At 44.5% G+C, this 12,577-nt stretch overlaps 1 protein-coding gene across 2 annotated transcripts in view; it reads right to left on the bottom strand.

The window, feature by feature from the left end:
- Positions 1 to 1,527: 1,527 nt before the first annotated feature.
- Positions 1,528 to 12,577, bottom strand: part of LRRTM4 (leucine rich repeat transmembrane neuronal 4) — a 132,301-nt gene continuing 121,251 nt past the window's right edge. The window contains exon 3 of one of the 2 annotated variants that reach the window (XM_071417597.1): positions 1,528 to 2,930. In XM_071417597.1, the coding sequence (XP_071273698.1) occupies positions 2,709 to 2,930 (222 nt within the window). In that variant the 3' untranslated portion in view covers positions 1,528 to 2,708. The remainder of the gene's footprint in view (positions 2,931 to 12,577) is intronic. The other variant, XM_071417598.1, reaches the window with a different exon arrangement.

Genomic DNA, 12,577 nt, shown 5'->3' with positions numbered 1-12,577 from the left:
CTAATGAGCTCAGCCCAATATTTTCCAAAGCAATCCAAATTTTTTGGCTCTTCCAGACCATTAACTTGAGGAAGGTTTAACTTCATGCCATCAACTTATTCTTGGAGCATTTTCTCCTTTATTTTTTAAGGATACAAACAGAAGTTATGGGCTTCTTATCCAGACTGGCATCAGGGGATAAACAGAGGAAACCCAGCAACATTTCAGGCAGAAAACCATGAATTTACCCAGAGATTGTGCCCACAGGAGTTTATTTTGTTCCCACAATTCCCACTAATTGCCAAGAAAATCTGTAATCTAATGTCAGTTCTAAACATCCTCCAAATCAATGCTAAAATTAGGTTATTTTGAAATAAGGAAATAAAGAAGGGGGAGTTTGTTTAATTTTACCTTCTCTTTCAGTAGCTTTTCCCAGAGCACAGGGGGAAGTTGCATTCAAGACGATTATAAATGACATTAAAAAAAATAAACAATATATTCTCCAATATCCACATGCCCAGCAGGTGGGGGGCTCAGGGAAAAAAAACACACCAAGACAAGAAATATTTCTGGGTGACATTTCCTTCCCCAGTCCTGGCAGATGCAGAGTGATCCTCTCAAAAAACGACGCCAGGATTATTAAATGGCCGTTAATGGTCCTTTAAAATAAAAAATATTTCCATTCTCATCCTTCAGGAGCACGGGAATGTTGTTCCACTCTGGGTATTTTTTGGAATGCGTCCTCCTGCTGACCTGGAGCTGGCAGGAATGGGTGGGAGCTCTTTCATTTCCAGCTGCCTGGGCCAGTGTTTTAAACTCCTGCTCAGAGCAGCTTTTCCCCTCCGTCCACGGCACTGCCAAGGCTGACAGATCTCAGGAGATCTCATCTGGAAACTCCTCACCTGCGTTTTCACTCCATTTTCTTTTCGTTTCCTGCCCAGCACTCAATTCTAAATGCATTACACCTTCCGTGCTTCAGGTTCATTCTGTGCGTCCACGTTTCCCTGCCTAGCCCAGCACATCCATCCCCATCCTTCCTTGCCTTCCAGGGGAAAATAAATCAGTTTTCCAGGTGAGAAACACAGGAGATAATAGAATATTGTGTCTGTGAGACAGCACTCAGCACTTGCAGGAATCCATTGAGCCTCGTGGCCAAGATTTTGCATAACACACCCAAATAAATACCTGAAATAATCACCAAATTCATTCTGTCCTGAACTTTGTCAATGTGTTACTCCCCCTCCAGATAAAAACTCATCCCTCGTATTCTAATCCGAGCTGGTTTAGCTCCAGCTCAATTTTGCAGATGAAAAACCTCCCTTCTTATTAAAACCCCAATTTTAAGTTTAAAATAAAAGGTTGTTTTCCCTCTCTTCCCCTCCCCCAGCCCCCAAACCACCTCTTTTTTTAGAGAAACCAAATAAATTGAGCTTCTTCAGACTCAGGTTTGTTTAAATTCGGAACAATTCCCTGATTTCCTTCCAAGAGGGGAGGAACAGGACCCAGCGTTGTCCCCGTGTCACACACCCAGAGAAATCATTCAAACAGTACCGTGGCTGTGGTGTCCCAACCACAAAATAATATGTTTATTTTTTTTTTTCCACCACTTCTTTTTTTTTGTTTTGTTTGTTTGTTTGTTGTTGTCATTTTATTGATAAAAACTACACAAAAACTAACTGATCATAATAATTAATAAAAAAACAAAACCAAAACCCAAACCAAAAAAACAACGTTACACATTCTGCTGTGTTTTAGAAATTGTGTCAGCCAGTGAGTTGCACTAAATGCTCTTTAAAAGATTCTCCTTCTGATCCGTTTCAAGCACTTCACTTCCATTTTGGCTCCCAAACGTCCATGAATTTTGTTTAACAAGCACCACTGGCCTGGAAATCTGAGTTGTGACTCCGTTGCAGTATTTCCCCCTTTTTGTTTTTTTTTTTTTTTAGAGCCCAAAAAGGAATTAGAGTGTCAACAATGAAGCACAATGAAGATAAAAAAAAAATCAAAAGCCCCCCTCCATAGTGTACAGCCTGTGTCTTAAATGTACATGCACCCGAGTTTCTTTGTTTCTGCTGCATCAATTGCCAAGGTCCTTTTGGTTCAACATAAGCTTTAATGCCCATGTCTGAAGGTTGAAATATTAATGCTCAACCACTTTAAAAACAACCCAAGAAAAATAACCGACCCCCGAAAGGAAAAAAAGAAAATATAGAGCTATCTTTTGTTGGTTTAAAAAGAACAAAAATAGTCAACGGATCTTTGTAATAAACACTTAATAAGGGAACATGGCTGACCCTCCCCAGAGCCTTGCCCTCCCCACCCCATTTATTTTTACCTGTGGTTCTCCTTCCCTGGAACCGTGCAATGTAGAAAAATCAAATATACAAACAAAACTCTTAATCCATCCCTTTATGTAGCTAGAGTGAAATCTATTTCTTGCCGCTGCCGACGTCGCTGTCGTTCTTTTTAATAAGAACTCAACAATCTCTCTCTCTCTCTCTCTAATATTTACACCGAGGAATTTGTTGGAAAGTTTAAAGCAAAGGGAAAGATCCTGAAGTTTCTCCGTGAGTTCCGCGGGTTCCGCGAGCTCCGCGGCCGCGCCGCCGCCCCCCCTGCCCTCGGGGAGTGTTTCCCGCTGGAACGGCGGCGTTGGAATGCCTTGCCTGGTTCTCCTGCAGGACCAAAGGTCCCTCCCAGAGCTGTCCCCAAGAGGCGGTTGGCCGGCGTTAGTTGGGTATTCTCTCGATGTAGATGGCGGGGGCGGCGGAGCGCGCGATGGTGGCGATGAAGCTGTGCTCGCGGCCCAGGTCCAGCGTGGAGGCCTCCGCCGGCTCCCTGGACACCGTCTCGTAGCCCTTGTTGACGTGGAGGGGCTTGTGGGCCTGGCAGTAGCCGATCACGGGCTGGTCGTAGCTGTAGTAGGGTAAGGTCTTCATGTGGTGAGGGACCTGCAGCAGAAACGGGAGCAAAGAGCGGCAGCTGAGTGTCGCGGTCGTGCAGCGTCACCAGAAATCCCAACGCGGCCTCAATCACCAGAAATCCCAACCCAGCCTCAATCACCAAAAATCCCAACCCAGCCTCAACCCCCCCTGGGATCAGCCCGCAGGAGAAAGCCCTGAGGGCTCCCAGCTCCCTGCAGCACATTCAGGTCCCTCTGGGGCAGCGCTGCCAGGCTGGGAGAGCTGTGGGAGCAGGAGATGCTCCAGGGGGATCGTAGAGCCTGTCCTAGAGTGATAAAAGGGAGGGAGAAGGACTTTTAATATGGACAGTGGTGTTACACTGCCAGAGGGACATTGGGATGGAATTCCTCCCTGGGATGGAATTCCCAGAGCAGCTGTGGCTGCCCCTGGATCCCTGGCAGTGCCCAAGGCCAGGCTGGAGCCACCTGGGACAGGGGGAGGTGTGGGACCATGGTGGGACTGGACGGGCTTTGGGGTCTCCTCCAACCCAAACCATTCCAGGATTCCATGGGCAGGTCTGGATGGGATTTTGGGAAGAAATATTGGGAGAGGAGCTGGGATGGAATTCCCAGAGCAGCTGTGGCTGCCCCAGGATCCCTGGCAGTGCCCAAGGCCAGGCTGGAGCCACCTGGTCTATGGAAAGTGTGGGACCCATGGTGGCACTGGAATGGGGATGATTTTAAGGTCCCTCCCAGCCCAAACAATTCCAGGATTCCATAATCTCTGTCCCCACTCCTGGATGGATCCCTTGCCTGGCAGTGCCAGAGCCGGAGCAGAGGGAGCTGCTCTCCCTCCCTCTCTCCCTTTCCCCACTTTGTGGGGAGATGCTCAAACTGCTCCGTCCTGGCTCTTCTGGATGACCCAGCTCTGGAAACCGAGCCAAGGGGTTTGTAAACCCAGCAGCTTCCAAAAGTGCCTGGAGAGGTGCTGAGTGTTCCCAGAGCACCCAGACCAGCCTGGGGATGGGAAAGGCAGAGGCAGCTGGCAGCAGGGGTGGTGCCAGCACAGCTGGAACATCTGTTCATTGCTTCCAGGACAAAGCTGCTCACCCAAGGTCACGGCTCCCCGCGTTCCTTATCTTCCAACCTCCCCAAGATAAACCCTGTCAAAGCAGCTCCACTGCTGCTCACCAGAGCTGAGCACATCCACCCCTGGTACAAATGTATTTCCAAACCCTGAATCCCAGCTCTTCCTTATGTAAATCCTCAGAAACTGCCAGCCCCCCCACCTGCTTTTTTTCTTCTTCTTTTTTTTTTTCCCCCCCTTCCATAAATATTCTACGCTTGCAAATGTTAATCCTACGACTAAATATGATTTATGGCACAACATCAGATACAAATCTTTGCAGATAATTTTATCATCTGCAAGAGATGAGCTGATCAAGTCGAAAGAAATATGCTCTGAGGGAGAAAAACACATGTGGCAGGAGAGAGAGAGGCGAGAGTTGATTCTAACGCTGCCAGCAAACCTGAGCTCATTATAGCTGGAGATATCCTACACATAATCCAATCTTGGAACAAATGCCTTTTGATTTTCCAGGCTGAACTTTAAGTGAAGACCAGCAGAGCTAATTTCCCCCAAATTTTCACTGCTCCGTGTGCTTCATCCCCCCCCCAAAAAAACATGGAAAAAGCAAAAGCTTTAAAGCTAATTGGGGAAACTTTGCAGGGTCAGAGTTCCTCTTGATGTGGATCCCCTGCAGAACGCTGGAGAGATCCCAAAAATCCTTCCAAGAGCTGGAATTCAGCTGCAGATATGATTGGACACGGCAGCTGAGTGGCAGGACGAGCTGCTGGGTGGAATTTGATGGGACAACTGTGCTCGCTCGTGGATTCACAGGAACACGGATCTCCCCTGGACAGAGCTGTATCCGTGCCAGTCCCTGTCAGGGCTGGGCTGGCCTCAGCTTTAAGGCAGCGTTTTTATGGTTCCATAAAAGCCAAGGACTGTTTGTGTTCCGGGGAGCTGAGGGATGGAGGTCCTGGCTGCAATAACACACAGCTCATTAAGCACCTGAGGCCTGGCTGCGGGCTCCAGGCTGAGTCAGGGTGTTGCAGATATAAATTATAATATTGGCTTTTTGCAAATATGAAAATGGATTTTATGTGTGTGGTGTTAAAGCGACTTTGTAAGAGAGATATAGCTTTTATTTCAGATATATAGGTCTGAAATATATATATATATATTTAAGATATATTATATTATATTATGTTATATTATATTATATTAATTATCTGAAATATGTATATTTCAGATATATATTATAATATTGGCCTTTTGCAAACATTGAAATAGATTTTATGTGTGTGGTGTTAAAGTGACTTTGTTAGAGAGATACAGTTTTTCTTTCAGATATATGTATCTGAAATATATATATTTAAGATATATTATATTATATTATATTAATTATCTGAAATATATATATATATTTCAGATATATATTATAATATTGGCCTTTTGCAAACATTGAAATAGATTTTATGTGTGAGGTGTTAAAGTGACTTTGTTATAGAGATATAGTTTTTATTTCAGATATATATATCTGAAATATATATATATTTAGGATATATTATATTTTTATTTATTATCTGAAATATTTATATTTATATATATTTCAGATATTTATTTTATATATTTCAGATATTTATTTATTTATATTTATATTTCAGATATATATTAAAATACTGGCTTTTTGCATATATGAAAATGGATTTTATGTGTGAGGTGTTAAAGTGAGTTTGTTATAGAGATATAATTTTTATTCCTGTTGTTAACTAAGCTTAGTCATAGCAGTGGAATGGGAGTTTGTGTTCAAATCCCTGCTGGGATGGCACAAGATCCCATGCACACAGGGTGGGGACACCTGTGCAGATCTCCAGCCATCAGCACCCGCCCTCTGAAGGCAGAGTGCACCAAGGCCCAGAAACTGGAGGCGATAACAAAAAATAGAGGTGATAACAAAAAATGGACCAAAACCTGTCCTTCCCTGGAAAGCAGCTCTGCATCTGCAGGGAGACACAAGGGCTCAGTTTTTATTTACTCTGAGGCCACTCCAGGTGACACCCGAGCCCCCAAAAAGCTTTTCCAGGACGCGGCCTTGGCTGTGGAAACTGCTGCAATTGTGCCAACCCTCATCCAGGAAAATGATGGAAAACACTGGGGATGCTGTTCACAATACACAAAGCTGTAACTATTCTATTTTTACAGATCCAGAGATCAACAAAACAGATTCAATATCATCCAAGTTGCAGAGAATTAATTTTAGAAGTGTTTTTGTTCTAGGTTCTGAGGTAATTTTTTTTTTTTTTTTCACTCCCGCTATGGAACTAATACCTGAGACACTCAGATATAACCTTGCACAAGTCATTTTATGAGCTGTAAAATGAGAAGCTTCAGTCCTGCCCCTGCTTGTCCTTGGAGTCTGGAGCTCTCTGAGGTGAGGACTGTTTGTGCAGAGACTGAAACAACCCAGCTGTGACCTGAGCTGGGCCTTTTCAGCGGCTCTGGCCTCCAAGAGACAAAAAAAAAAAAAAGAAAATCAGAACAAATTCCAGTCAGGTAAAATTTAAAAAATCCAGACAAATAAATACAGCCCTGGGATTGTGGGGGTGAAGTCCCCATCCCTGGGGGTGTTTAACACAGAATCATGGAATGGCTTGGGTTGAAAAGGACCTTAAAGCCCATCCAGGGCCACCCCTGCCATGGGCAGGGACATTTTCCACTGTCCCAGGTGGCTCCAACCTGGCCTTGGGCACTCCCAGGGATGGGGCAATCACAGTTCTCTGATCTGTTGTGACTCTGCACAGCATTTTCTGAAAATCTTCTCTTTAATTTTTCTCTTTTCATTTCCATTTCTAAAAAACCAGCGCTGCCCGAATTTTTACCCGAAGCCCTAAACATTTTTGCAGCAGGGAAACAGAATCAGCAAGAGAACAAGCCCCAGAATCAGACACACAATGAACATTTTATGGCCTTCATGGTAGAACTCTCATCCTTCCCTGGGAGGGTGGGAAGGGGCTGGGATGGAATTCCCAGAGGATCTGGGACTGCCCTGGACCCTTGGACGTGTCCAAGGACAGGCTTGGAGAACCTTGGGACAGTGGGAGATGTCCCTGTCATGGCAGGGGTGGCACTGTATGGGCTTTGAGGCCTTTTCCCATCCAAACCATTCCGTTATTCTATCCAAAATTATTTCATTATTCTATCCAAAATTGCAAACAGTTAATTAAGCAAAGCCTGGAGTTGTTCCCCTGTGAGAGCTGGAAGTTTTCAGTGAGTTTTGGGCTCTAGAGGTGGATTAGTTTCCCAATATTGACTTCTCAAGCCCACAGATCTCCACTCTAAACGTAATAAATGTTGCATCCAAGCAGCCACACACTTCAAACAGGGCTCCTGTTAGGAGCACAATTCACACAAATCCCCAGCTGCAGGAGGAAGACAAAAGATTTAGCGGTGGGAGTTTAAGGAATGCAAATCCTCCAAAATTCAGGGAGGATCTGGCCTGCATCAAAATGGTGCCACCCAAAATTCAGGTTGATTTGGGCCTGCATGAAAAGGTGTTACTCAAAATTCAGGAAGATTCTGGCCTGCATGAAAAGGTGTTACCCAAAATTCAGGAAGATTCTGGCCTGCATGAAAAGGTGTTACCCAAAATTCAGGGAGAATCTGGCCTGCATCAAAATGGTGCAACCCAAAATTCAAAATGGTGTCACCCAAAATTCAAAATGGTGCTACCCAAAATTCAGGTTGATTTGGGCCTGCATGAAAAGGTGTTACTCAAAATTCAGGTTGATTCTGTTCTGCATTGAAAAGGTGTTACCCAAACTTCAGGGAAATTCTGGCCTGCATCAAAATGGTGCTACCCAAAATTCAAGTTGATTTGGGCTGCATTGAAAAGGTGTTACCTGAAATTTAGGGAGATTCTGGCCTGCATGAAAAGGTGTTATCCAAAATTCAGGGAGAATCTGTTCTGCATTGAATGGTGTTACCTGAAATTCAGGTTGATTTGGGCCTACATGAAAATGTGCTACCCAAAATTCAGGTTGATTCTGGCCTGCATCAAAATGGTGTTACCCAAAACTCAAAATGGTGTTACCCAAAATTCAGGTTGATTCTGTTCTGCATTGAAAAGGTGTTACCTGAAATTCAGGTTGATTTGGGCCTGCATGAAAAGGTGTTAACCAAAATTCAGGTTGATTCTGTTCTGCATTGAAAAGGTGTTAACCAAAATTCAGGGAAAATGTGGCCTGGTGTTAAATGGTGTTACCCAAAACTCAAAATGGTGTTACTGAAAATTCAGGTTGATTCTGTTCTGCGTTGAAAAAGGTGTTACCCAAAATTCAGAATGGTGTTACCCAAAATTCAGGTTCATTGTGGCTTGCATTGAAAAAAATATAACCCAAAATTCAGGGAGAATCTGTTCTGCATTGAAAATGCGTTTTACCTGAAATTGAGGGATAATCTGGCCTGGTGTTAAAAGGTGTTACCCAAAATTCAAAATGGGGTTGTTACCCAAAATTCAGGTTCATTCTGACCTGCATTGAAAAGGTGTTACCCAAAATTCAAAATGGTGTTGTTACCTAAAATTCAGGGAAATTAGGGCCTGCATTGAAAAGGTGTTACCCAAAATTCAGGGAGATTCTGTTCTGCATTGAAAAGGTGTTACCCAAAATTCAAAATGGTTTTGTTACCCAAAATTCAAAATGGTGTTACCCAAAATTCAGGTTCATTCTGACCTGCATTGAAAAGGTGTTACCCAAAATTCAAAATGGTTTTGTTACCCAAAATTCAGGGAGAATCTGTTCTGCATTGAAAAGGTGTTACCCAAAATTCAGGGAGATTCTGTTCTGCATTGAAAAGGTGATACCCAAAATACAGGGAAATTTGGGCCTGCATTGAAAAGGTGTTACCCAAAATTCAAAATGGTGTTACCCAAAATTCAGGTTCATTCTGGCCTGCATGACCAAGGTGTTTTCCAACATGCCCTGCCCACCTGTCCTCTGACAGCCACCACTGATGTTCAGCTCAACCCTCAGGCATCCAAACATGCAAATGCAGGTACCCGCGCTGCAATCCGGATTCTTTGCCTTTTATGTTTCTTTGACACAGCACTGAATTCCATCAGTTTTACTTAGGTTGAAAATGTCTGGGAGTTAATTAGCTGTGATTATCACACAAGGAAGTTCTGTTGAAAATAAAGAGTTCAGAATTCAGCCTGGAGTTCTGTTTTTTGTAGGTGCAGCATTCAAGACCTAGATTTTTAGCCAAACATCAAGAAAAATCCTTCTTCTGGAGCTTGGAAAGAGGAGCAGTATTACAGGGATGTAACCTCATCACATTCCCACTGGATTCAGGGAGCTTTCAAGGATTTGGACTGGGGTCTGAGTGATGCAGAGTGACCTCATTTCCAGAGTGCTTTTCTCTCTCTCACCTCTCCTGTGTTGTTAAACACTCACACATTCTTAATTCCTTGCTCTGCCTCCCAACAGGACACCTCAGACAAGCTGGAATCCAGCCCAACACGATCTCCAGGATGTGACACCTCCCTGCCAAGCAATTCCAGGAGGGAAATACCAACTTCTGTGCCCAGCTGCAGCTCCTGCTCGGGTATTTCCCTCTGTGCCCACAGCAGCAGCCTCATCGCAGGGGATCAGGCAGGCACGACCTCCCTGCCTCACTTCAACCAGATGAAATCACCCATCTCAGGCTGAAACAATTCCCTGGAGTTTGTGAATCAAACTTTGGCCGCCCAGGTTTTGGGAACGGGTCTGTGTTGTGGTGGAAACACGATGAGTTTGTGCTCATTGTGAAGAAAGATCCCTCAACATCCATCATCCTGCAGAGCAGGAGCAGCAGTCCTCGTGGAGACTCAGGAATGGCCGTGCCTGTCTGGGTGACTCACTGCCAGAATTCCTAACAGGAGACAGCGATGGAATCTGTGGAAGGACTGGCAAGCCCAGCAGTCTCTGGGGAGAGGTTTGGATGGAGTGGAGTTTGTTTTATCCCTGAAAGGAGATGGTGCAAAAGCTCACGCTGTCACAGGAGCCTCAGACAAATGACTGCTCCAGAAGGAGCCCAAACCCCAGATCCTGGCAGGGAAAATGATGCATTTCTGAGTCCCAGTCTGTCTCAGCTGCCTCAGTCTGGACACCTTGGCATTTTCCAGGCACTGTTTAGAAACTGCAGCTCAAACCCTTCAATTCTGGTGCCTCTGTTTTCCAAGAGGAAGAACACCATGGTTTGAAAACTCAACACCTGCTCCATCCCTCCTGCTGGAGGCTGCCAGGGGACAACCAGCCCTGCCCTACAGGGGACACATTTCCCTTTTTAAACAACAAAAACTCAGCATGAACATCCCTGGTAGCTCAGCATCATCTGGTTTGACATTTGCTGGTAATCTCTAATCCAGGTAAACTAATTCTTGGGGAAGTGCTTGCCCAGTTAATGATTAGATGAATTAATTACACACAACTTTAGGAGCTGTGGAAACTCAGAGTTACAAAACGTGGCAGTGATGTTTTCTCATTAGCGCTAATATTTAGTCTCAGAGCACCATGACTTCATTGGTGAATTAGGGGGACACATTTCCCTTTTTAAACAATAAAAACGCAGCATGAATATTCCCTGGTAGCTGAACGTCATCTGGTTTGACATTTGCTGGTAATCTCTAATCCAGGTAAACTGATTCCTGTGGAAGTGCCTTGCCCAGTTAATGATTCCATGAATTAATTACACACAACTTTAGGAGCTGTGGAAACTCAGAGTTACAAAACGTGGCAGCGATGTTTTCTCATTAGCGCTAATATTTAGTCTCAGAGCACCATGACTTCATTGGTGAATTAGCATCAGAGCTGTTGATAAATCAAATTCAGAGTTCATTTCCAAGCTGATCATAATTTAGAGTAAAAATAAGCAAGATGTTCTGTGGTAGCGCGGTGATTAGCGGAGCACGCGGCTTCACCTCAGAGACAGATTGATTGGGCACATTAGGCAGACAGAGCTGGGATAAACAATTCCAGCGCATTTCACGCCGCTGAAAAATCACAGGCAACGGCCCTGGAACATCCCTTTGGAGGCAGAGCAGAAAAATATCCCTATTCAGGAAAATGCCCCATCAAGCATTCCCATCAAACACGTTCCGAAGGACAAGCGCGGGCGCTGAGCTCAGCGCTGAAATATGAGCAGGTCTGTGTGCTCTGCTTCCACTTGGAGCAGACACAAAAGTGCCTGGCTGCCGTTTGGAGCAGGCCTTTTGTTCTGCAGTCCGTGTTTCCTCAGGTAATTCTCATGGATGAAAACAAAAGAATCAAAAATCTCGTTTATTAAAACATTTAGCGCGCGGGCATCAGCGTGCCTGGCTCTGAGGAGGGTTTGTGAGCTCTGCTGTCACCGAGCTGGTCCCTGTGATGCCTCAGCAGCTCAGGAAATCTGCCAGCTGCAGTTTTGAAGTTTTAGGTGAAGGTCTTCAAGCTCCTTAATTAGCCCAGGATTTCTGAGAGTTGCTGATCCCACTGGGGTTGGTGCCTCTCTTAGGCCAGAATCTCCCTGAATTTTGGGTAACACCAAAAGCTGGGGTTGGAGGTGCAATTCCCACAGTCGGACTCCTGCAATTTCAGTAAATTTCCAATTTACTTCCCACTGTAGACAGAATCCATGGCTGGGCCTCCTTTCTCTTCTTTTCTCCCAAATCACATCCGTGGTCTTTGCCCCCAGGGTTGAGGGAGGAGTTGGCAGCCTCAGGCTGGAGAAAAGGTCCCAGAGGGCACTGAGCCACTGCCCCAAAATCAGGAGTTCCAGAAGAAAAACCACCAACTGTCTCTTGGTTTTCTCCAGGAAATCCAGGACAACCTGCTGAACATCCACCAAGGGCTGGCATTTCACGGGGATGTGGCAGATTTGGAGCCTAAATTCTACAAGATTATCATTAATCTTGTTAATTCTTGTATTTCTATGGGGATGGGATCCCAAAATTGGCATGGACTGACAGAAGAGAGGCCTTGGTATGGGAAATGTGGAGAAACATTTTCTCTACATGGGACAAAGATGCTGCAGCCCCCAGTTCCTTCTCCAGATCCTCTTAAAGGTCTATTTGTAGCTCATAAAAAGCCAACTGATAATTAGTAACTACAGGAATTAAACAAACATCATTGTGTTAGATGTGATTAGAGGCACATTAACCTAAGAAATTGCACATCTTGGTAATAAGCAATTTAGGAATCTATGGGATTATATAATACTTCATAGAATTGGTCAATTTAATACAAACTGAATTAAAATACAGCTATTAATTTCTAATTTGAGATGAAAGCATTCACCAGCTTCTAAACCATCTGCAGGCCAGCCTGGGTGCAGCAAAGAGAGAACTTTTATGATTTATTGGGTCACCTTTGCTGAGTGCATTCCAGGTTTTAAAGCCCAGTAACATCACACTGACAGTTCCACTGACACTGTGAACTGAATTTGAAGCTTTCCTCGCCTTGCCTACAGATAAATTCCTAATCCTTCTCTCCAATCACACAAATGCCTTCCCCTTTAAAGCAGAACCTCTCCACGGACTCTTTAACTGAGTGTGTTTTTCTAGAGATCAGGAGAAAAATCATCCACACCCCACTGCTCCCTCCAAGGGCAGATTTGAT

This window comes from Agelaius tricolor, unplaced genomic scaffold (genome assembly GCF_023055355.1).
Source record: "Agelaius tricolor isolate 1412-34295 unplaced genomic scaffold, bAgeTri1.0.p SCAF_70, whole genome shotgun sequence".
Classification (NCBI taxonomy): domain Eukaryota; kingdom Metazoa; phylum Chordata; class Aves; order Passeriformes; family Icteridae; genus Agelaius; species Agelaius tricolor.
Note: the sequence above shows the minus strand (reverse complement) of the source record. Positions and strands in the feature narration are given on the sequence as shown.